Source organism: Schistocerca piceifrons, chromosome 3, assembly GCF_021461385.2.
Source record: "Schistocerca piceifrons isolate TAMUIC-IGC-003096 chromosome 3, iqSchPice1.1, whole genome shotgun sequence".
In the NCBI taxonomy this organism is placed as follows: domain Eukaryota; kingdom Metazoa; phylum Arthropoda; class Insecta; order Orthoptera; family Acrididae; genus Schistocerca; species Schistocerca piceifrons.
In genome coordinates this window covers 255771645-255798745 of record NC_060140.1, presented here as the reverse complement: position 1 = coordinate 255798745, position 27101 = coordinate 255771645, and the positions used below count along the sequence as shown (strand labels likewise).

Genomic DNA, 27101 nt, shown 5'->3' with positions numbered 1-27101 from the left:
AATCTGTTGTCTTAAAGCGCTATTAAACTCTTTAGTCATTCTATAAAATGCTGTGAATTCCGATTAAGTCTGTTGCAGCCCCATCACTACTAAAAATAATCTGCAGTTTTCGTTTTTCTCCATGTATAGAGTTTCCTTCACTTTTGTATTCGTCTGGAAAATAATACTGCCGTATCTACCACAAAACTTGAATCCGTACTCGAAATCCCGAGTGTAACAAGCAGTACTCTCCGTTCTCCAAGCCCACATTCATGAAATGCTGCTTTCGTCTTTTCAGAACAATATCGTGTGCGGAACTGCTTTGCCATCCATCCGGTATACAATCCGCCACCTACCAATATCCGTCTCCACAGCGCAGCATCGAGTGCCGAACTGCGTTGCCATCCAGTCAACGAGTCAGATCACCTGCCAGTTTCTGTCTCTACAGAGTACTTTTATGTGGAGAACTGCGTTGACATCCTATCGGCAACCAGACAGCGATTCATATCACCATTAGTTTCCGTCTGTATAGAGAAGCGCCGTGTGCGGAATTGCGTTGAATCCAGTCGGTAACTAGTCAGCGGTTTAGACCAACTACCAGTTCAAGTTCGTTTTTAGTACCCCCGTGTGTGAATGGCCTACGGTTAGCAACCTTCTGAGTCGTAAAGCATACTACGCTTCGTATTTCGCCTGCTAGCCAAAGCTGCATGTCATCAATCTTGGGGCAGATACTGTGATGACCTCAACCCACAGGAAAAATAATTATCAAAATCTGAACTGTGAAGTCATCCAAAATTCTAGTTGGAAAACCACACTCTTTGTTATACTTCTCAATTGGCCACGTTCCCACTTTGTTTATGAATTGAAAACTCTAATATTCACGAGAAAATGGTCTGAAATTAACCTGAACCGACAAAATTGTATATACAGGGTGTTAAAAAAAGGTACGGCCAAACTTTCAGGAAACATTCCTCACACACAAAGAAAGAAAATATGTTATGTGGACATGTGTCCCGAAACGCTTACTTTCCATGTTAGAGCTCATTTTATTACTTCTCTTCAAATCACATTAATCATGGAATGGAAACACACTGCAACAGAACGTACCAGCTTGACTTCAAACACTTTGTTACAGGAAATGTTCAAAATGTCCTCCGTTAGCGAGGATACATGCATCCACCCTCCGTCACATGGAATCCCTGATGCGCTGATGCAGCCCTGAAGAATGGCGTAGGCAACAGCTTTCAAATGCCCCCATAAATAAAGTCAAGAGGGTTGAGGTCAGGAGAACGTGGAGGCCATGGAATTGGTCCGCCTCTACCGATCCATCGGTCACCGAATCTGTTGTTGAGAAGTGTACGAACACTTCGACTGAAATGTGCAGGAGCTCCATCGTGCATGAACCACATGTTGTGTCGTACTTGTAAAGGCACATGTTCTAGCAGCACAGGTAGAGTATCCCGTATGAAATGATGATAACGTGCTCCATTGAGCGTAGGTGGAAGAACATGGGGCCCAATCAAGACATCACCAACAATGTCTGCCCAAACGTTCACAGAAAATCTGTGTTGATGACGTGATTGCACAATTGCGTGCGGATTCTCGTCGGCCTACACATGTTGATTGTGAAAATTTACAATTTGATCAGGTTGGAATGAAGCCTCATCCGTAAAGAGAACATTTGCACTGAAATGAGGATTGACACATTGTTGGATGAACCATTCGCAGAAGTGTACCCGTGGAGGCCAATCAGCTCCTGATAGTGCCTGCACACGCTGTATATGGTACGGAAATAACTGGTTCTCCCGTAGCACTCTCCATACAGTGACGTGGTCAACATTACCTTGTACAGCAGCAACTTCTCTGACGCTGACATTAGGGTTATCGTCAATTGCACGAAGAATTGCCTCGTCCATTGCAGGTGTCCTGGTCGTTCTAGGTCTTCCCCAGTCGCGAGTCATAGGTTGGAATGTTCCGTGCTCCCTAAGACGCCGATCAATTGCTTCGAACGTCTTCCTGTCGGGACACCTTCGTTCTGGATATCTGTCTCGATACAAACGTACCGCGCCACGGCTATTGCCCCGTGCTAATCCATACATCAAACGGGCATCTGCCAACTCCGCATTTGTAAACATTGCACTGACTGCAAAACCACGTTCGTGATGAACACTAACCTGTTGATGCTACGTACTGATGTGCTTGATGCTAGTACTGTAGAGCAATGAATCGCATGTCAACACAAGCACCGAAGTCAACATTACCTTCCTTCAATTGGGCCAACTGGCGGTGAATCGAGGAAGTACAGTACATACTGTCAAAACCAAAATGAGCTCTAACATGGAAATTAAGCGTTTCCGGACACACGTCCACGTAACATCTTTTCTTTATTTGTGTGTGAGGAATGTTCCCTGAAAGTTTGGCCGTACCTTTTTGTAACACCCTGTATATTCTCTGAAATTTCAAACACATCTAAGACAATATCTGAAAGGAATTAGAAAAAGTGACAAAATTTCGTGAATCACACACAATACTGTTAATAATTGCATGAACACTGGGGGGTTCACCATACGTCTACCCACTTTTGAGTATAACCAGTGTCTCTTAATACTACGACTCGTAGCAATACAATATCAAAAACTTTTATTACTGGGTAAACAGTCCCTACGTGATTTGACAGCTGACATTTATAATGCACGCTCACGTCAGGAAATGCGCCAATACGGGAATAGCAGCTTTTACGTTATCGGTCAGAACGCAAGCAATTAAGGCGGTCGCCATAATTTTCGCGCGACGCCGTGTTTCGCGACAAAATACTCTTATTAGTCACTGTCATATATTTAGTCTCATAACAATACTTAAAACTACATAAAATAACTACAATAATTTTGACATGCAAGGAGAATTAGTTCTAATGAGAGGAAGAAGTTTATATTTACTGGTGTTTCAACAATGACTACCAGGCAACTTTTAATTCACTGATCGTAATTTTATTTTCGTTAGCAGAATGCAAACATAAACTAAACAAAGAATTTATTTGAATAGAGTCTGTAATTCTTATACTTTTAATAGAGAAAGAAAGTTTCTAGGTCAGGGGATAGCGTTCGGCGAAATCTCTTAACTTTTTGTTGCATACGAAGCGTTGCGTTGGGCAGCACGATGTCGGCGGGTTACGATGATGAGAGCAGGATACAGACAGTTCCGCTGGTTAATCTTCTCCGGCGAAACGCAAATAAAGTTCCGGCACAGCTGTATCATTAACCCAGTGGTGATTAACAAATCACACGACGCCAGTATACGACCGTTGTTGACACGTCCTCTCTTTCAAAGTACATTACGTAGACATCGCTCGTTTTTACACTTTATGCACTGTCCGTATAATTACGCAGTTCGTCACATTCATATAGTCTTAGCCACAAATACACAGTTCATAGAATTGCTCTTGTGTGTGAAGCACACCGTAAACAATGTCCACTCTGTTCTCGCATTTCAAACTTCGACAACGTCACTGAAAGTCATTTATATTGCACAGTTAATTAAAGTCTTCACTTTCACGGCTTGATAGAATGTGATAGACAACAGTTCCACCACCCAAAACCAATGCCAGCAAAGTTCATTCGCATAAAAGCACTGTTCGTGTCGGCCACAACAAAGTATTGTTAGCGGTACTTTCACACTCTGGTTTATTAGCTCTTAAAGTTCGCTGGCGATGGCATTACATACCGCAGTGGTAAAGAGAATTAACAATCTGATAGTTCGGTATCACTGTCCATACAATTGCGTATGCTTTTCATAAAACACAGTACTATTTTTCCGCGCAGACACACCATCCACTAACCCCTCTACTACACAACCACCTTTCGACTATCGATAACACTACCGCTGTCCCATGTCTATAGATGTTATATCGTTATCGCAAATTACATAAATCTTTATAAATGTTATTGACTGCGTTCTTCATAATTAATAATATTCCAAAAGAGAACTTTACAAATTTTACCACAGGTACAAAGCAAGAAACATATTTATCCATTGGAAAACGAAATAATCACAATTACATCTTTACATTTAAAAACCACAGTAGAATTTTGCATAATCACAATTAGAAATGCCCATATGAACAAAAGAAAAAGAATAGAAATCTAAAGAAAATCACGAAAAGAAATGTTATATGTGTGATTAGCAATGCCTTCACAATTTCAAGGGTAAACATCACACCCAGTTTTCAGCCGATTTAGGAACGTTTCAGAAGTGTATTATGATTTGAAGATTATTTTGAAGACGAATCGCAGTTTATTATTGTTATCTCAGCATGCGGTGTAGGCGCAGCGTCCGACCCCTGATAGGATGACAGTTTTTGTTGCTGCAGCCGTCCGAGAGCGACGCCATCCTTGTTGCAATGATGGCGGCGAGGCACGCTGCCACGCAGTTCTTGCGTGAGGACAGACTGGATCGTAGCCTAAGCAGCATCAGGAAGAACCGGCACGCCGACGACCTGGACGTCGACTGCGCTGCACTACAGAAGATTATCGCCTACACCTCCCGAGAGGCGCACACCTGCGTCGAGAAGGCCGCCAAGATCTGCCTCATCCAACTGCGCGTGCTACCGACCGACAATGAACACCGTCTGCGGGGGGACGCTCTCCGCAAGGTGAGTGGCTGGTCTACAAAGATCTGCTGAATATTTCTGGCACTTATGGTTCCTTTCCAGCTCCTGGTACCAGTAAGAAGGTCACCAATCTGAAGAAGATCGCCAGTATATCTGTATTGTCGCTTTTTAGGTCTGAAATTGAATTTTTCTATTGCCAAATCATCTGAATCAAGTAGTATTGGTAATGGTTGGATAACATTCGTTGTTGTTGTTTGTCATGATGCTTCTAGGACTGGATTGGAAAGTTTTACGTCTCGTGAAGTTTTGGCATTTCGTACTGTACATTAGTCAGAAATTATTGTTATTTTAAAAGAAATACGTTGCGAGGCAGCTCTTGTATTCATGTAAGCGCAGAAAAAAATAGTCACCAGGAAGAAATGTCACGCTATTACTGCCTCTAGTCTTGATAATAGCTTCAGCTCGGCGAAAGAGGGTCCACAAGTTTCCTCCAGTAGGCCATATCCAGCTGAAGCCTCTCATTTATGATTTGACGGATCCCCTACAGCTACCAAATTGCGAGGATTTTGAATGCTACGTTTCACCTGTTGTTAAAAATAGTCCCATGTACCGAGTGGTTATAGTTAAATCGCCGCTAACACCCGATATCCACTGTGCGCTGTAACTATTGTATGACAGCGAAACTTGGTAGACATTCTAATGTGCTAATGCAGACCGATTCGCGCTGGAAAAAAATTAGTTCCAATTATGGCAGATTAGGAATTGAGACACTTAAAGTAGTAAAGGAGTTTTGCTATTTGGGGAGCAAAATAACTGATGATGGTCGAAGTAGAGAGAATGTAAAATGTAGACTGGCAATGGCAAGGAAAGCGTATCTCAAGAAGAGAAATTTGTTAACATCGAGTATAGATTTAAGTGTCAGGAAGTCGTTTCTGAAAGTATTTGTATGGAGTGTAGCCATGTATGGAAGTGAAACATGGACGATAAATAGTTTGGACAAGAAGAGAATGGAAGCTTTCGAAATGTGGTGCTGCAGAAGAATGCTGAAGATGAGATGGGTAGATCACATAACTAATGAGGAGGTATTGACTAAAATTGGGGAGAAGAGGAGTTTGTGGCACAACTTGACTAGAACAAGGGACCGGTTGGTAGGACATGTTCTGAGGCATCAAGGGATCACAAATTTAGCATTAGAGGGCAGCGTGGAGGGTAAAAATCATAGAGGGAGACCAAGAGATGAATACACTAAGCAGATTCAGAAGGATGTAGGTTGCAGTAAGTACTGGGAGATGAAGAAGCTTGCACAGGATAGAGTAGCATGGAGAGCTGCATCAAACCAGTCTCAGGACTGAATACAACAACAACAACATGGCAGTCAGGTGCAAATCTGGCTCTGTACAGCATCTCACCGACGTCTCTGGTGCTAACATTGAACAAACTGTGTAAGCGGCGATTAATAACAAAATAAACATTTTGCCTTTCTCGCTTGTTTGACCCTTTCTGCTCATGTCCCGTTTCTAATCCATTATATATGTAAAAATTTCTATGCTTCTCTTTTCCATTCACATCGTCAGATTTGCTCTTGGTGGCGAAAATTGGAACTAATTTTTTTCAGAGTACATTGGTTCCTCACTGACGCAGTAGCATATCTTCCAGTTTCGCTGCCATACAATAATTATAGTCCACGCTAGACCTCTGTGAGTATTTCCACTTAAATTAAAACCTCCCCGTAACTTCTCTGGGATTTAAATCGAATAATTTACTGGGCCAGTCGAGGTGTGATATTATGCCTCAGTGTTCCTCAAACAAGAAAGTGTGCGTGCAACCCTGCAGCCGTGCGTACATGGCTGTTGCCATCTTGGAAGACAGGAGTGTCCACATCATACTCACTATGAAGATGTAGATGATTGGGCAACATCTGGTAAACGAGAATGTAAGAATAAATATCGTAGTTCATGTTCACGATAACCTGAATGAGGGACCCTAACACATCATATGAAAAACACCTGCAAGACATTACACAACCACCTCCAGCCTTAACTACACAAACAATACACTACAGGTTAAACGTCTCATTCGGCCGTCAGTGTTTTCCATGCTTAGCATCATTTGTAAAAAGTCAAAATCGTAATTCGCTACATACCTCCAGCCAGCCATAGTCCAGTTCCTGAATTATTTGGCCCGCTGAGGAAGTGCATTCATACACACATCAAAAAAAGTTTTGCATCACCCCGGTTCCCAGAACTTCTGAAGATAGACATTGACTGTGGACATTGTATCACAGACACTGTCCCTTTGACTGTTCAGAGATGTCACTAAGCCCGCCCAAAGATTTAAACAACCATGTCTAGGGTCCGACAACCGATCAGTTCCAGTCATTCCACCAGGAAGGAGGTATACGGCTCGTGTTGTCTGTAGTTCAACCATGCCTAGACTGTCAATACCGCGGTTTGATTGCGTCCGCATTATTACTTTGTGCCAGGAAGAGCTCTCAACAAGGAAGGTCCAGGCGTCTCGGAGTGTAAATATGGACCCAACAACACACCGAATCGACCGCTCAGGATTGCCATCAAGTTCTCTTCACCGACGAGTGTCGCATATACCTTCAACCAGACAATCGTCGGAGACGCTTTTGGAGGCAACCCGGTCCGGCTGAACACCTTAGACACACTGTCCAGCGAGTTCTGCAAGGTGAAGGTTCCCTGCTACTTTGGGGAGGCATAATGTAGGACCGACGTACGCCGCTGTTGGTCATGGAAGGCGCCGTAACGGCTGTAGGATACGTGAATGCCATCATCCGACGGATAATGCGACCATATCGGCAGCATATTGGCGAGGCAATCGTCTTCATGAACGACAATTCGCACTCCCATCGTGCACATATTGTGAATGACTTCCTTCAGGATAACGACATAGCTCGACCAGAGTGGCCAGCATGTTCTCCAGACATGAAACCAATCGAACATGCCTGGGATGGACTGAAAAATTCTGTTTATGGATGACGTGACCCACTAACCATTGTGAGGGATCTACGCCGAATTGCCGTTGATGAGTGGGACAATCTGGACCTACAGTGTCTTAATGAACTTGTGGATAGTATGCCGGACATGCATCAATGCAAGAAGATGTGCTACTGGGTATTAGAGGTACCAGTGTGTACAGAAATCTGGACCACCACCTCTTAAGGTCTCGTTGTATGGTGGTACAACATGCAATGGCGGAAATGATGTTGATGTTGATCTCTGTTCCAGTTTTCTGTACAGGTTCCGAAACTCTCGAAACCGAGGTGATGCAAAACTTTTTTTGATGTGTGTATATGCCGCTGTGAGCTATGACCTTCTGCGAAGTATATGACTTCAAATAGCCATTCCGTTCCCTGCGTTCGTTCAAAAACTGGTTGACATGGACCAGTATTCACTGACATCAGCAGTTCCTGTTGCGTCAGAAAGCGATTCTCATCTACACAACTTTAAAAAAAATGAAAAAATTTAACATTGAATCGTCTCCAGTCCCTGTCGGTTAGGTTCTTTCCGCGGCACTGTGCGTACCCTGAGGTACACGTTTCCGAATGATACAAGGTTCCTTGTAGGCAGGTTAGAGGGTCCGTGTTGATACACCAACAAACTGGGAAACTTCATTCACACTGCGGTTATGGGCACGTCCAAACGCTATAGCTCCTTTCTGCTATTTGAGGTAATGCCTCCAGTTTGACCCTTCTTACTGCGTTCACTACATAGTACCGACTGACACGAACACTCGATTTCACTGCCATGATTTCTGTTAGTGGTAGAGTCTATATCGTCCCTTCCACTACACTGTCGTTGCTTACGGTCCTCTATTTCTGGAAAGACTGAATTATGGAGCAGTAATATTAACATAAAGATGTGGAGCTATGCAACTGATGATTGGAGTACACTTTTTGAAATTTTGAAGGTAGCATGGAAAAATAGAGACACTGATAAGTAATTTGCAGTGTGTACAGAAACCAGGTTACAGTTGTAAGGGTGGAAGGACATCGAAGGGAAGCTTTCGTTGAGAAAGGGGTGAGGCAGGTTTGTAGGACATTCCTCATGTATTCAGTGAGTACATTGTGCAAGCAGTAAATGAAAACAAAGAGAAATTGGGGAAGGTACGAAGACGTGCTGGAAACAAATGGCTCCGATTTTTTTTAAGGTAAGAACCCTTTAAGCTTTTGAAATAAAACAAACTGTTTTAATATTCTACGTCTTTATTCTTCATGCCTACATATTTATTTCTCAGAATAGTGACCATTTCGGGGAAAACATGTCTCCCAACGACAGACCAGTTTGTTGATACCGTCAGTGTAGAATGTTTGAGTTTGTGGATGGAGTCACAGTCGCACTTCTGCTTCCACCGATGCATCGCTATCAAAATGAAATCCTCGAAGTTGTATTTTAAGTTTTGGAGACAAATGAAAGTCGGATTGTGCCAAGTCGGGACCGTATGGACTGTTTCCTTCATTATGAGAACCAAACAGTCCAACGTCGCATATTAGTGAAATCGATACAATCATCACAGTACACAGCTTTTACCGCACCGACATAGTTACGTTACACACCGCCATGCTACACGCTACAATTCAGAGTCCTTTAGCGGAAGACGGTTACAACTCGCGTCAGCGAAACGGGAAAGTCAACCAAGTAATGTGGATGACTACGTCAGACGATATTGGGAACAAAATAAAAAAATCGGGTGCATTACTTTTCAGTACGCCCTCGTAATTAAAGTTCAGGGAGAGGATACAAAAACGTTGAGATTTGATAATGACATTGTAATTTTGTCAGAGTCGGCAAAGGACTAGAAAGAACCTTTGAATGAAATTGCTGGTGTCTTGGGGAAAAAAAAAGATGAACATCAACAAAAGTAAGATTAGCGTAATGGAATTTCTTTCTTTCTTGTCCTGTAGCAGGATACGGTGCAAATCGCGAAATTGTATTTAAGTATCCTGCTCGAAGTTTCCGATTGATAATAATCATTTATTGATATTTTTATCGCCCCTTAGTTTCTCCACTACATTCAAACTAAGGGGCGATAAAAAGTTGCCTTCGAATGCCGTACAGTGCATAATCCGTATGCTAATCGCGCAAAATCGCCGTGAGCGTTGAGACAATCATCCCATCGACGCACCGGGCTGACGATACCCGTTTGTCAAACACCGTGTCCTGTTGCTTCAAGAAGTCCCTAAATATCTGTTGCACATCCTCATCTGACAGTAATCGTCGACCCTTCGAGGCCTTTTCTAAGAGACCGAAGTCGTGATCATCGTAAGGGAAGCCATCAGGACTATAGGGCGGGTGCTCGAGGGTCTCCCACTAGAGTTGGCATAACTTCTGCGTTACGACATATGTGATATGGGACGTACGTTATCATTAAGCAGCAATACCCAGCACACAATTTGGCGCACCATTCCACAACAGTGGTTCTCGACAGACATGCTGCCCCGTACACTTGCTTCATTCTCCCATGAATGTCTACCATTGTTTGTCCTTCTGCAGCCCAGAAAAGAGTAACAGGACGTAAGTTCCGTTTTGACGCATTTGGTAATAATGTCGTCATAGTTCTAGTTTCCACATTTGCCTCACGCACGATGGAAAGATACGAATGCCACACTGATCCCTTACCTACATGTTCGTGCTTATATACTCGCATCGGTATCGCACTACGTTGCAGATACGCTGCAACGACACCCTCAAAGAGAAACTTTTTGATTTCCCCGTATACTATATGCCGCCGCTTTTAACCTTCCGTCGGTGGCGCGTACCTCATAGGTGCATTATTTCTTTTATTGTTTACATTTGGCACCACTGACACGCACAGTGGTCAAGCCTCCTAAATTCCATTCCACTAGAGAGCAGCATTCCTGCGGCTGCGGTCTGAATCACTTCAGACGAGTTGTTGTTGTTTGTTGTGGTCTTCAGTCCAGAGACTGGTTTGACGCAGTTCTCCATGCTACTCTATCCTGTGCAAGCCTCTTTATTTCCCAGTACCTACAGCAGCCTACATCCTTCTGAATCTGTTTAGTGTATTCATCTCTTGGTCTTCCTCTACGATTTTTACCCTCCACGCTGCCCTCCGATACTAAATTGGTGATCCCTTGATGCCTCAGAATATGTCCTACCAAGCGCTTCCTTCTTCTAGTCAAGTTGTGCCACAAATTTCTCTTCTCCCCAATTCTATTCAATACCTCCTCATTAGTTATGTGATCTACCCATCTCACCTTCAGCATTCTTCTGTAGCACCACATTTCGAAAGCTTCTATTCTCTTCTTGTCTAATCTATTTATCGTCCACGTTTCACTTCGATACATGGCTACACTCCATACAAACACTTTCAGAAACGACTTCCTGACACTTAAATCTATACTCGATGTTAACAAATTTCTCTTCTCCAGAAACGCTTTCCTTGCCATTGTCAGTCTACATTTTATATCCTCTCTACTTCGACCATTATCAGTTATTTTGCTCCCCAAATAGCAAAACTCATTTGCTAATCTAAGTGTCTCATTTCCTAATACGCTTTCCTTGCCATTGTCAGTCTTCATTTTATATCCACTCTACTTCGACCAACATCAGTTATTTTGCTCCCAAAATAGCAAAACTCATTTACTAATCTAAGTGTCTCATTTCCTAATCTAATACCCTCAGTATCACCCGAATTAATTCGACTACGTTCCATTATCGTCTTTTTGCTTTTGTTGATGTTCATCTTATATCCTCCTATCCTCCTTTCAACACACTGTCCATTGCGTTCAGCTGCTCTTCAAGGTCCTTTCCTGTCTCTGACAGAATTACAATGTCATCGGCGAACCTCAAAGTTTTTATTTTTTCTCCATGGATTTTAAGTCCTACTACAAAATTTTCTTTTGTTTCCTTTACTTCTTGCTCAATATACAGATTGAATAACATCGGGGAAAGGCTACAACCCTGTCACACCCCCCTTCCCAACCACTGCTTCCCTTTCATGCCCCTCAACTCTTATAACTGCCATCTGGTTTCTGTACAAACTGTAAATAACCTTTCGCTCTCTGTATTTTAACACTGCGACCTTCAGAATTTGAAAGAGAGAATTCCAGTCAACATTGTCAAAAGCTTTCTCTAAGTCTACAAATGCTAGAAACGTAGGTTTGCCTTTCCTTAATCTATTTTCTAAGATAAGTCGTAAGGTCAGTACTACCTCACGTGTTCCAATATTTCTACGGAATCCAAACTGATCTTCCCCAAGGTCGGCTTATACCAGTTTGTTTCCATTCGTCTGTGAAGAATTCATGTTGGTATTATGTAGCCGTGGCTTATTAAACTGATAGTTCGGTAATTTTCACATCTGTCAACACCTGCTTTCTTTGGGATTGTAATTATTATATTCTTCTTGAAGCCTGAGGGTATTTCGCCTGTCTCATACATCTTTCTCACCAGATGGTAGAGTTTTGTCAGGTCTGACTCTCCCAAGGCTGTCAGTAGTTGTAATGGAATGTTGTCTACTCCTGGGGCCTTGTTTCGGCTTAGGTCTTTTAGTGCTCTGTCAAACTTTTCACGCAGTATCGTATGTCCCATTTCATCTTCATCTACATCCTCTTCCATTTCCATAATATTGACCTCAAGAACATCGCCCTTCTATCGACCCTCTATATACTCGTTCCACCTTTCTGCTTTCCCCTGTTTACATAGAACTGGGTTTCCATCTGAGCTCTTGATATTCATGCAAGTGGTTCTCTTTTCTTCAAAAGTCTCTTTAATTTTCCTGTAGGCAGTATCTATCTTACCCCTAGTGAGGTAAGCCTCTACATCCTTACATTTGTCCTCTAGCCATCCCTGCTTAGCCATTTTGCACTTCCTATCGATCTCATGTTTGAGACATTTGTATTCCTTTTTGCCTGCTTCATTTACTGCAGTTTTATATTTTCTCCCTTCATCAATTACATTCAGTATCTCTTCTGTTACCCAAGGATTTCTACTAGCCCTCGTCTTTTTACCTACTTGATCCTCTGCTGCTTTCATTACTTCATTCCTCAAAGCTACCCATTCTCCTTCTACTTTACTTCTTTCCCCCATTCTTGTCAGTCGCCCCCTAATACTCTCTCTGAAACACTCTACAACCTCTGGTTCTTTCAATTTATCCAGGTCCCAACTCCTTAAATTCCCACCTTTTTGCAGTTTCTTCAGATTTTATCTACAGTTCATAGCCAATAGATTGTGGTCAGAGTCCACATCGGCTCCTGGAAATGTCTTACAATTTTAAATCTGGTTACTAAATCTCTGTCTTACCATTATATAATCTATCTGGCACCTTCCAGTATCCCCAGGTTTCTTCCATGTACAGAACCTTCTTTCATGATTTTTGAACCAAGCTATGATTAAGTTATGCTCTGTGCAAAATTCTACCAAGCGGCTTCCTCTTTCATTTCTTCCCCCCAATCCATATTTATCTACTACGTTTCCTTCTCTCCCGTTTCCTACTATCGAATTCCAGTCACCCATAACTACTAAATTTTCGTCTCCCTTCACTATCTGAATAATTTCTTTTATTTCATCATACATTTCTTCAATTTCTTCGTCATCTGCAGAGCTAGTTGGCATATAACATTGTAAACATTGTACTACTACGGTAGGCGTGGGCTTCGTAACTATCTTGGCCACAATAATGCGTGCACTACGCTGTTTGTAGTAGCTTACTCGCATTCCTATGTTTTTATTCATTATTAAACCTACTCCTGCATTACCCCTATTTGATTTTGTATTTATAACCCTGTATTCACCTGACCATAAGTCTTGTTCCTCCTGCCACCGAACTTCACTAATTCCCACTATATCCAACTTTAACCTATCCATTTCCCTTTTTAAATTTTCTAACCTACCTGCCTGATTAAGAGATCTGACATTCCAAGCTCCGACACGTAGAACGCCAGTTTTCTTTCTCCTGATAACAACGTCCTCTTGAGTAGTCCCCGCCCGGAGATCCGAATGGGGGGCTACTTTACCTCCGGAATATTTTACCCAAGAGGACGCCATCATCATTTAATCATACAGTAAAGCTGCATGCCCTCGGGAAGAATTACGGCTGTAGTTTCCCCTTGCTTTCAGCCGTTCGCAGTACCAGCGCAGCAAGGCCGTTTTAGTTAGTGTTACAAGGTCAGATCAGTCAATCATCTAGACTGTTGCCCCTGCAGCTACTGAAAAGGCTGCTGCCCCTCGTCAGGAACCACACGTTTGTCTACCCTCTTTAACAGATACCCCTCCGTTATGGTTGCACCTACGGTACGGCTATCTGTATCGCTGAGACACGCAAGCCTCCCCACCAATGGCTAGGTCCATGGTTCATGGGGAGGTTCATACGCGTAGCATACCTAATCACTTACTGCGTGACTACGTTTTTCACTTTCAAATGTATTAAAGTTAAGTATTTAACTAAATTTGTCATTTCATACTCTATCCGTGAGTTTACCAAGCGCGCGGTCGCTTGGGAATTATTTTTACTGATAGGAACTGATGAAGCGACTCACAGGTGCAGTGCGACTACAGATAAGAGGAAAAGGCGCGACTAGCATAATATTAATAGTGCTGCATGATCAGCAATTTGATTAAAACCTTGAACCGTTTCGAGCGAATGATCTCAAAACCAAATGCTTGCAACGGCCCGTACTGTCATTCACTGCGCCAGCTCGCCAACGGCTTTGCCATTTGACAGCCACTGCCCGCGGCGCTAAGCACACGGCAAAGTAACTCCTTCTTGAGGCCAGAAATGTAGTTTCTCTTATTCTCACAACGCAGTGACGCCATTGCTCGCTAGTATCATGAGCACATATTGATATTCGGACTAGCCGTGAGAACCATAACCTAACAAGGATCACATGACCGCCTGACACAAGTCCTGCATCATCTAAAGCGCCCCATAGCGCACATCTACATCTACGTCATACGTCGCAAGCCACCTAATGATGTGTGGCGGAGAGTACTTCTACTACCACTAACTGTTCCACTCACGAATGGCGCTTGGGGAGACTGTCGGTAACCCTCTGTATTAGCTCTAATTTCTCGAATTTTCTCGTCGCGATCACTTCACGAGATGTATATCGGATGAAATAGTATGTTGTTCGCCTCTTCCCGCAAAGTGGTCTCTCGAAATTTCAATAGTAAACCTGTTCGTTATGCACGACGCCTCTCTTGTAACGTCTGCCACTGGAATTTGTTGAGCATCTCTGTAACGCTCCCGTGCCGACTAATCGATTCCGTGACGAAACGCGCCGCTCTTCGTTGGATTTTCTCTCTCTCTCTTCCTCCCTCCCTCCCTCTCTCTCTCTCTCTCTCTCTCTCTCTCTCTCTCTCTATCTATCTATCTCTCTCATCTATCAGTCCTGCTAAGGATCCCAGACAGATGAACAATACTCAACAATCAGTCGAACAAGCGCAATATACCACTTCGTTCGTGGATGACTTACGTTTCACTAAGATTCTTCCTGTGAATCTCAGTCTGGCCTCTGCTTTTGCTAGATATTTCTTTTCGTGGTCTTTCATTTTAAAGTCGCTCTTTGAACGGGTTGACTAATACTATGTTCGTTGTTCTCGGGCACCATGGTTAATCCTTGGATGCATCAGTCGCTGGAGTAGCAAAAATGCATAAGAGGGGCTTGTGAGACTCCTAGCTTCCAAGTACTAAATGCTAGTACTAAAGGAAATGTTATAAGATTTTGAATGGTTTAGTGACGCAGAATGAATAACAAAGTATTTATTATCATATAATGACTATTATTTTAGTATAAAGTGAAGTACAACATTATAAACTATGTTACAGTTTTCCAGAACTGAATAACTAACTGTTAATTTTACTGATCCACGCCAGAATATTTGCTCATTAAAAGTAATGCTCTACACAAATAATTTCACTATGTTGTTTGCAATAATTTTGTTGTGCATTTTCAGAATGACTGATCGCTTCTCTGTCTGATAGATGTGGACTCATGAAGTATCTTCCTTTTGAGATCTTCCATTGATGCAATCTTAGCCCATCGTCTACTAATTCCACAACATGCCGTGGCTTATACTACTTTGCTTTCGAGGTTTGGATTCTTCATTCTCCACTGCATATGAGAAAAGTTTAGCTTCTATCAGATCTGCTGTCCATGTACACTTGACAGCAAAAAAAGTGGGTCACTGCTGAATACAACCAACATAACCTAGCTGTGTTGCAGGTCCTCTAAACACCAAAACCCCGTGGGGTACAGTCGTTTGACTACACACAAAGGGTACCGCAAGAGACTACTAGAGACCAAAGGTCTTTATGGCAGTCAGTCTAAGCGTAAACTAATATCGGCATATAAAACATATTAGAAAACACGTTCTTAGCGATGAGACACCCCATAACACTCATAAACTAACCTTAAATACAACAAGTGACATTCTAAAAGTTCTGAGAAAACGGATTATTTTACGTATATCTTACAGTAATCCTTAGTCAAAATTAAATACTTGAGACAATATATGGAGTTACAAAGCCGTAGGCCAGCCGATGTGGCCGTGCGGTTAAAGGCGCTTCAGTCTGGAACCGCGTGACCGCTACGGTCGCAGGTTCGAATCCCGCCTCGGGTATGGATGTGTGGGATGTCCTTAGGTTAGTTAGGTTTAATTAGTTCTAAGTTCTAGGCGACTGATGACCTCAGAAGTTAAGTCGCATAGTGCTCAGAGCCATTTGGACCATTTTGAACAAAGCCGTAGGGCAATTGAAAAAAAAGTTTTTCGCTCTCTAAAAGGTTTTCCATCCACGTGCTGAAGGTCGCTCAATGGCGAGTGGCTCTGGAAACTGGATATTGGACGAACCAGTAGAAAAACGCGCTTAACGGCAACAAGCACTCTTAGGAAATCTCAACATTAACAGCGAATCACCAGTAATATCATTGTTCTCGTAACAGATCAACAGCTACACAAATTTGAACTTTAAATGACATGACCAACGTCGTCGTTCTGGACCTGGATTCAAACCCAGCACCTATAGCCATTGCTAACTAAGCTAAGCTTTGTTTGTGCCTTATTGAGACCCAATCACTAGGCATAAAGAGACGTGAAGTATAGACGTTTGCACCAGTATCAGTTATCAATTCAGATCTTGAAAATAAATGACGAAAATGTTTGTACTGAACTGGGAATCCTGTCATAACAGTTACCTTCCTGGGAACTACCCCCAACGACGTTTAATATTGTGTCAGTCACAAGGAACAAGGTGTGCTCATTTTTAAAATTGAAATGCCATCGTATAAAGTTTGTGACAGGGATGCGAACCCAGCACCTAATCGGATTGTTAACGAAGTACAGTCATGCTCAAAAGTATCCGAACGACCTGAATTGCATTTCGCCTTATTCCCATACAACCCACATAATGCAGCTCGTTTGATTATTGAAAATGGTTCCAACAAGTCACCACTAGAAAAAAACTGCTCTGTATCGCAGTAACTCAAGATATATAGTAATACCCTGATACCACAAATATCAGGGAACATCTCATCACAGATAAGACTGTCCTTAAGGCTTGTAAGCTCACATTTATTGCAATAAATGACATACCTGAAATATTAGCACTCTCATTATTACGTCAGACAGGTAATGCAAGTAGTAAGTTCGTCGTATTAATGATTTCCTCTTCAAAGTAAAATACCATACTTGTTATTTAACACAAAATGTCATTAAAAATTTACGTTAATCACGAGCAGCTAGTTGAGAATACGTATGAACTTCAAATGACACGACAAACCGCCTCGTTCTGCATATGGATTCAAACCCAGGTCATGCATACTAAGATTTCGTGACTGACGGAAATTAACAGCCATTCCTGATTAGGCATAAAGAGATTGATATACCTCGATTTTAGACAGTATCAGTTAACAAATATCAACTTTAAATTACATAACGTAAACATTTTTAACGGACGCGAATTCCTACCCAGCATCTATTGTCCCTGTTAACGTACTACGAGAGATGTTAAATACTGCTTATTCACAAGTAACTTACTTGAAATGCAGTGAGGTAAAGCTTTGTGTTGGACAGGGATTCGAACCGAGAACCTAATCGGATTGTTATCGAAGCACAATCAACTTTGACATATCGGATTTTCTCGGCAGTAGCTAGATGTATTAACTGAAATGACGAGACGAAACATTAATTTTTTTTCCTTCACAGGACTCCAACCCGGCACATATCGCTGTTATATTCTAGAGAAAAGGAACGTTAAGTATTGGTTTGTTACACCAACAGCGACATGTGAGCATGTTTGAAATAGAAATAATATGACGATGAGTTCAGTGCTGACTGAGAATTGAACCCCAAACATATCGTTGTTGACTACACACAAAGAGACGACAGTTACCGACTTTTTCTCCACCAGCAGCTCGGAATAATATCCTTGAACTCACAGTGATCTCGCAAATAGTTCTGTGTCTCACTGGGAGTCAAAAACGTCAGATATCGTTAGTGTTGACAACGAATGAAAACGCATGAAAAATAAAAATTATTATCCACCAGCAGATAGGTGTTCTCATGCTAGAGCTTGATAAAACATAGTGAAAACATAAGTGCTGGGCCAGGATTCCAACCCATTCATGCGCAACATGTGGAGATGTTGAGGAATCTGCAGTTTTGAACCAACAACAAGTAGTAGTCGAGCTGTATTGCCACGAAGGGATCAAATTCCGCGTTAAGGGCGGTCTGAGTTGCATTCCCAGTTTAGAACCAATTTTATCGACATACAGATGCTCAAATAAAAGATGGAATAAGTGTCCTGTGACCATACACAGGGTTTGTTTCGTCACTAGAAATAAATAACTAGTATAAGAAAGGTTACTGGTGATATTTCTACATGTCTCCACTCCTTACTTTATTGTGGTCCCTCCTAACGTCTACTTGGTAGAGAAGGAATATACCTTCTTCACAAGAGAATAGAATCTGCCTCTCCCTATCAAAAAACATCGGCAGAAGTTGGAATCGAACCCAGACCATCATCATAGGAAACTATCATCAGTCCAAAAGGGCACCAAACCCTCTTCTCTGCGACTCATTTCTCTATCATAACACCGATGCGGCACACAAGATGAGAATTCTGACACACAGGCTCCCTGTAGTGGTTTGCAGGATGTTCAGTACATTCATTTACTTGGTTGACCGAATCGCGATGAACTAGCTGCCTTGGCTACCTAGTGCATACATTCGACTCTATTTTGTAATCACCGAAATAAAATAATGTAACTGCCACCTACACAGAACTGCGAACAGTGTAGGATGCAGAAATTTAAATAGGAAGTGTTCCTTTCCATTTGAGCTACTCTATTGCCCTATCTGTTTGTTGAAACCGTCGTACAGTGCAAAAGAAATGCTGTAACTGTCTGTCTCTCAGAAGTCTGGATCCGGCCATATGCATTATCTCACAGCACTGTGGAATGCGGAAGTTCTGGAGGAACTGTTGTTCAATTCCAGAGCTGCTGTAGCTACGTCACAGCTAGTAGCGTAAGGGTAAGCGTCACGCACTGTTGATAAGACGTCGCGTGTTCTTTTACATTCGCTGCTACATTTTTTTAAAACGCAATTTTGCTGTCTGCTGAACTTATCAATTCAATGGAACTTTGAACGTAATTCTCTTCACTTCTCAACCCAAAATAGTCGCATGTGGAAAAAAGGCTAACTTCTGCGTCATTTTGTTCTTTTCAGGTTTAATAGACAGCCAGGCAGCAGATACACCTCGAAGCTTTTGTATTATGTATGGGGAGAGCGCATCGTGCCAAAATAGTCATAAAAGTATTTTCTACATTAGCTGTCGTCTGGTAGTGGCATTTTATTCTTCTTCAAACCTTGTTTGACAGCTTTAACTCAGAACAAGTTTTCTACATGCATGTAATCAATAAACTACATGTGCATTGTCAGACTGTTATAGATAACATCACAGAATTCGCATACATCGCCGATGATTAATTTTTCTCTCATGTTTAGTATTGTTTCAACACACTAAATGATACCTTATGACAACTGTGCACTGTATTATAAGAAACGAAATAAAATTAACCTCGATAACCTTACGACGAAAGTCTGTTTTAATAAAACTGAGTATCTGTAAACAAGTGTGCCTCTATCTACACGAATTAGTAAAATACTACTCACTTAGATTTCGATTGGGTCTGTGTTTAAATGGTATGCTGTGTCATACTCAACAGGTATGCAAATGTGGCATTTCATAAATAAAGTTACGTATTCCTAGAAACCCAAAATTTGCTAGTCAGCAGCAGAAAGAGGTGTTACCTGTTGTGCAAAAAAATGGTTCAAATGGCTCTGAGCACTATGGGACTCAACTGCTGAGGTCATTAGTCCCCTAGAACGTAGAACTAGTTAAACCTAACTAACCTAAGGACATCACAAACATCCATGCCCGAGGCAGGATTCGAACCTGCGACCGTAGCGGTCTTGCGGTTCCAGACCCTGTTGTGCAGCATTGTAAATTTTTCACCATTGCACTATGAGCTGAAAGTATTTTCTTACGATTTGCTTATCGATGTTTGATCTGACTGCTTGCAGCTCTTACACAGAAGGGATAAAAACGTTACATTTAGCGAGTCTGGAACCGCGAACCATAATACTCGCTTTTCCACAGGTCAGCACGTCAACACAGAGCTAGGGGATAAATATGATTTGCGCTTTCCTCCTACGAGGCCAATAGTGGCTAGAACTCGTAAACCGCTATTTACAGGACGAGATTACTTGCGATTGCCACGTTCAATGACTTTGCTGGACTGAAAACCGTAAATTTACAATCTTCTGTTACACCTCAAGCGATAACAACTCAGATTATTCAATGGAAATGACAAGAGAAATCAAGCCCGCAGCTCGTGGTTGTGCGGTAGCGTTCTCGCTTCCCACGTCCGGGTTCCAGGGTTCGATTCCCGGCGGGGTCAGGGATTTTCTCTGCTCCGTGATGACTGGGTGTTGTGTGCTGTCCTTAGGTTAGTTAGGTTTAACTAGTTCTAAGTTCTAGGGGACTGATGACCATAGATATTAAGTCCCATAGTGCTAAGAGCCATTTGAACCTTTTTTTTTTTTTTTTTTTTTTTTTGAGAAATCAAGTGAACTTCGAGGCTTAATTCCGTGCACACCAGGAAGTAACTCGTCAATCACAGAGTTGCCAAACATACCTTGCGTTGTTGCCAAAGCTCAGTTACATTACCAGCAGGAAGAAGACGAACCGATGTGATCCTACAGTGCGCTGGGAAGTGACCATAGCTGGCACCTCAAAGACGCGGCTGATTCGCATTTCTGTAACTAGGTTTAGGGACTGGACTCAGAACTGACTGCTACTAAGCATCATAAATTAGTAACTCTCAGCCGGCCGGAGTGGCACAGCGGTTCTAGGCGCTACAGTGTGGAACTGCGCGACCACTACGGACGCAGGTTCGAATCCTGCCTCAGGCATGGATGTGTGTGATGTCCTTAGGTTAGTTAGGTTTAAGTAGTTCTGAGTTCTAGGGGACTGATAACCTCAGAAGTTAAGCCCCATAGTGCTCAGAGCCATTTGAACCATTTTTTGACTCTACCTCGAATAGCCCTCTCCCAGCGAGCCATTATGGCAGACAGCGTGATGTGTATTTTATTTATTTATTTTTTTTTCCTTTATTGATTTTTCAATTCTCCCCGAAGGGGGCGGGTTGGCAGCAGCTTAGTACGCTGCTCTACAGCCTACAGACTTTTATTTCCTAATGTGTATTTCTGCTTGCTGCTCTTATACTGATTCCAGAAGAGGAGGTAAACATATTTACGTCAAACGGTGCGGCAGAGGTAGAGGCATGCGGCGCAGCCGTGCTGGCTCGTCCCGGGCTGTTGGCCCACCATCGCCACCGCCAGCTCGCTCACTTCGGTCTCGCCTTGGCCAGCCTGGCTGGCCCGTAGCTCGCGAGCCACGGGTAGTACAGACCCGGGCCGCAAGGCCACGATCACCCTTTGAAGGATCAAATGTTAACACCTAACCTAACCACGTCTGTAGTATAAACTAACATAGCTACAGCTATTATGCTATAACATGTGCAGGCACACCTACAGTTGACGATTTATTCAAATATTTGACGAACAATACTTTCAAGATTACATTCATTTTAAACATAGCTACCACAAAATATTTCACCTAGCTAGCAATAGCATGACGCAGGAAACTATACTTTCTTGTAAGCGCTGTGCATTAGATGTAGCCTTAAGAAAACCTGTACTCAACCACGACAACTAAACGGAATGTAAAAGTAAACAGGGCTGGCGGCAGCTTCTCCAAATAATAGTATATACTTAGTATATAATACACGTTTTGTGCACTTATAACATGTACTCAGTGTCTCTGAAACAATACGTGCTGCACGACGGAAATTACTTTCTGCTGAGGCACTTCATTTACATCTCAATGATACACGACTACTAGAGAACATTGCTCTTTACGTCAGTCAATCCACTTGTAAATTAACATCATGATATCGCAGATATTAGGCAACACGTTACTAGGGATGAGGAAGGCCTTAACGTTTGCAACTAAACATGCTACTCCTAGCTACTACTGAATATGAAGTTGATTATTATCGTGTGTGCGGCGTTCGACTCTCAGTCAGCATAGACGTTTTCGTCACCTTATTTCTAGTTAAACGTGTGCACATCTCGCTGATGGTGGACCAACATTTCTCGTCTGTTCCTGGTTAGACAACGACGGCGGTAGGCGCCGGGTTCGAATCCTGGTCAGTCGTCATTTAAGTTTCCAACCCCACTACTGGTGACAAACTGTGATATCTACATTCTGATTTTACGTACTTATTCAACAATCCGATTAGGTGCTGGGTTCGCATCCTTGTCCCCAGCATTACATGATGGCATTTCAATTTTAAACATGTGCATCCTTTGTTCCTTAACAATGCAACACTATACAACGTCTTTCGAGGTTAATTACCAAGAAGGTAATTGTCATGTTAGGGTTCCTGCTTTCGTACAAACATTATCGTCATATACGTTCAAGTTGAGAATTGATAACTGATACTGGTGCAAACGTCAATATTTGACGTCTCTTTCTGGCTAGTGATCGAGTCTCGATAAGGCACAAAGCTTTGCTTGGTTAACAATGGCTTTACGTTCTGGGTTTGCATCCGGATCCTGAACGAAGACGTTGGTCATGTCATTTAAAGTACAACTTTGTGTACAAGTAACTGTTGATGAGTAACGTGAGCAATGATATTACTTGTGATTCGCCGTTAATGTTGGGATTTCCGTAGAGTGCTTGTCGCCGTTAATCACGTTTTCTTTTAACTGCTTAGTATTACATAAAGTTGATGCGAAACCACTCCCCGTTGAACGTTGAACGACGTTCAGCATGTGTTGGGTAAACCTTTTGGACAGCAAAGAACTTGTTTCCAATGGCCATACAACTTTATTGTAATTAAGTTTAGTTTACAAACGTTAAGGACTGTCTGATCTCTTCTGAACTATCGTGGTGTTACTTTACATCTGGACAGACTGTCATAAAGACCAGTGTTCTTTAGTAGTCTCTAGTGGTACCCATTGTGTATCTTACAACGACTGTACTGTGGAGGGTTGCGACGGTGTGCAACACAGATATGCTATGTTGGTTGCATACATTCAGGTGCAGCCTACACATTGGAATTCAGTCGTGACTCACTTTTTTGCTGTCGAGTTTACATGGGGTATTACAGTGAATATAAGCACAAGATATTTATTGCTATTGCATCCAATACGTTTGTCCTCAAGAATAAATACCATCTTCTTGAGACTCTCTTCCAAGTAAATGTACTTGCCTTATGATGAAGAGAATCAACACCTGATGTACGTTCATTTTACAATAATGTTGTTTTTATATTTTTCATCTACATTGGTGCTGTTTTGCAGCGGCTTAGCAATATCACACGTTTGTTCTTTTTGGCCACACAAAGTACAATATCAGACATTTGTTCTTTTTGGCCACACAAAGTACAACTGTAATATTGTCTTTCAGCTGAAAATGATGATTATAAAATTGCTCAGGTCTTTACAGCCTTCATACCGAGTGTATTTTCCTTTTTTTTTTTTTTTTTTAAAGTTGCGCTACCTCTAATTGTGTAATTGTGTTCTCATATTCTGCTCATTGGCGCCAGTGATTTACTGTATTAGGTTCCATACTGAGCGGTAAGAAAATTAGCAATTTTGTAGTTTGTATCGTCTAATTCTTTACTACTTGTTTCATCTGGGACGCTGTAAGATTTCGGTTCATCATCTTGATGACCATCAGTATCTGAATCTCTGCTGTCTTTTTGATCAAAGAGAGCTGCATCTTCAAGCCATCCAGTAATAATTCATTTAAAGTTCTGATCAGATGTGCTGACTTCAGATGTTCTTCCATCTTTACACGTAGTAGGGTACATAATTATGTCCTAAGTAAGGAATAGTAATTTCTTAAATAGTTATTATGTTTATGATACGAAATTTACGAGGATGGAACTTAAATAGTGGCAACTATTTATTCAGAACCGATACAAAAGAGTTACATGTTTGCACCTGTTACCTGTCCTTCAGAGTAGTCACCAGCGTTGTATAGAAGCCGTTGCCAGCGATGTTGAAGGCGTAGTATACCGTTAGCAGAGCCTGTTCAGTTGATGGTGCGAATGGAGCGGTGTAAAGTTACGGTGATTCTCGTGTACGACTGTGATGGTGTTATCCTAACGCATTACGTTCCTCCACGGCAGACTGTCAATGCCCAGTATTACTGTTTGTTTTGGAGCATATCCTTCGACCAGCTTTGAGAAAGAAGAGGCGACACTTTCTGCTTAACCCACTCATCATTTTGCACGACAGTGTGCGGTCGCATACAGCGCAAGCTGTGTCTGCTCTGTTCGGTCAGTGGGACTGGGAAGTACTGTACCATCCACCATACTCCCCAGACTTAAGTCCTTGTGACTTTGATTTGATTCCGAAGATGCATTCGCTTCAGAACTGTTCCAGGGATTCGACAGGCAGTAAACCGCTCCATTTGCACCATCAACTTAACAGGCTCTGCTAACCGTATACTACTGCTTCCACATGGCTGGCAACGGGTTCGACACTACGCTGGTGATTACTTTGAAGGACAGTAACAGGTGCAAACATGCAACACTTTTATATCTGTTGTGAATAAATAGTTGTTACTATTTAAGTTCCAACCCTCGTATGTTCGTCTGAATGTGTTTTGGCACTTAGAAATACTCTTATTTCCAGTTGACTACTGGAATGTTACTTTGTGTTTCTGACCTCTTAATAAAGAGTATAACTGCGCCAAACAGATAAATGTTATCTGTAATCTAGCTATTAATCGGAAAGGCAGCTGGTTTGCTACGGAGTCTAAAAGACTCCTGTCGTGCATTATACGAGTAGGACTACAACATACATAAAATAATAAATTGCATTGTAACAAACAAGTAAGTCAGTTGTATTCCCAAGGATTACACAGGACATCAATTAAAATAAAATAATTTTAAAACAATTTCTTGAGAGAATCAATGGTTGTCAGGTCTAAAAGAGCGCTGTTATGCATCCAAGGGTAAAGCGAAAAAGGGCTGCGTGACGCGCGATTTGTTGAGGAACGGGTTTCGACAGGCGATGGAAAAAGACGAGCACAACGGGCTGATGCCGTGTTTCGTGTGCGCGACGCTGGGCACGCAGACCACGTGCGCATTCGACAACCTGCACGAGATCGCGATGGAGTGCCGGCGCAAGACCGCCGTCTGGCTGCACGTGGACGCCACGTACGCGGGCAACGCGCTTATCTGCCCCGAGATGCGCCACTTGGCCGACGGCCTGGACCGCGCCAACTCGATCAACGTGAGCGCGGACAAGTGGCTGCCGGTCAACTTCGACTGCGCGTGCCTGTGGGTGCGCGACTACTTCCAGCTGGTCGAGGCGTTCTCGACGCACCCGCTGCAGACGCAGCAGGAGCGCGACAACCCGGTCCTCGACTTCCGCCACTGGGGGCTGCCCCGCGAGCGCCGCTTCCGCGCCCTCAAGCTCTGGTTCACCTTCCGCAAGTTCGGCATAGCTGCCCTCCAGGACCGCATACGCAACCACTGCTCACTCGCCAAACTGTTCGAGGACTTGCTGCGTGGGGACGGGCGCTTCAGAGTCATGGACAGTGCCAAGGTGAGTCGCGAGCACTTGTTTAACCTAACCCATGGCAGATTTGTACGCGGTCCATCACGTGTTCTACTAAAATCATGATTTATTTCAGTGTTTCTTTTTATAATGAATTATTCTAGGCAAGCTACAAATAGTTTAATTAGTAGCGCTTCTTCCTTATTACAAGCTAGTTTTGACTATAGCGCCAGCTCATGTAAACCTGTAACTTTGGTGAATATACTTACGTTTATAAAAGTAGTACAGAAAGATCACTTTACATATAAACTGACGTCTAGTGGAAAAAGCCGTCCATATTGCTTCAGTGAGTAAACTATAACCTGCCTGTTTATTGCTGGACTGTTATAAGTCACGTATTTTCTATTTGTGTAGAATTTTTCCGTGAAATAACTTTTGACAGCTATCTTGACAGTTTACCCTCGTTGATGCTTTATGTTTACTGTGCAATCTTTGCTAGTGAGTGATGTTATTTGTGTTTCATATGCAATCTTTGCTAGTCAGTGATGTTATTTGTGTTTCATAGATATCATAATTTTGTTATGATTTGTACCTACGGTTATTTTTTGCTTTGATCTGTTCTCAATATCCAAAATGTCAGTAAAATATTCTAGATTATTTTTATGTTTAAGATCGATTTCTTCATTGAGAATATCGCTTCGATAAGTTTTCGCGTGTGTGTATATACTTCTAATACTTCAAGAATGTTCACAGCGCACCATTTTGATATTTTGTGTAGAACTTGTAATGAATTTTCGATGTGCTCTGATTTGTGTTTTTGATTTTTTTTATATGTGGATAAAAGCTTGATAGAGTTCTGTCGCAATTTATGTGTTCTTTAAATCTAATGGTGAAGTTTCGTCCCGTTTGACCGATATAGAATTAAGCGCGGTCATTACACGATCTTAAACATAGAAATTATCTATAAAATTTTTAAGTAGGCTGTTTAGGTTTATATGTTGGTAACGCCACGTAGCGCTCTGTATGAAAATCACTGATTGTGCTGTGTGCAGTCTGTGGCTTGTTGGAATACTCGCTATTTTAGTGTTGGGCAGTTGGATGCGAACAGAACAGAACGCCAGTATAGTAGAAGTGCAAAGACCATATTATTATACGGAAACACAGAACGACACCAGCGCCACTTGTGGCCTGGATGTGAACTTCAATACGAAAAAATATGGCACGAAAATCTCTTATGTTTATTTCTAAATACGCAAATTAGATGACAATATTTTTCATTTAATCTTTGAATGTGGTCCGCATAGCTCAGTAATAAAGGTTTTTGAGACCTTGAAAAGCAATATATAAAAGAAACCTCAATCAAAAACAAACATTAACTACTCGTAGCTGCTGTTTAC

At 42.2% G+C, this 27101-nt stretch overlaps 1 protein-coding gene across 1 annotated transcript in view; it reads left to right on the top strand.

The window, feature by feature from the left end:
• Positions 1-4378: 4378 nt before the first annotated feature.
• The window catches only part of LOC124788561 (aromatic-L-amino-acid decarboxylase-like), a 39093-nt gene continuing 16370 nt past the window's right edge, over positions 4379-27101 (top strand). The window contains exons 1-2 of the mRNA XM_047255832.1: positions 4379-4627; positions 25156-25752. Coding sequence (XP_047111788.1) covers positions 4379-4627; positions 25156-25752 — 846 coding nt within the window. The remainder of the gene's footprint in view (positions 4628-25155; positions 25753-27101) is intronic.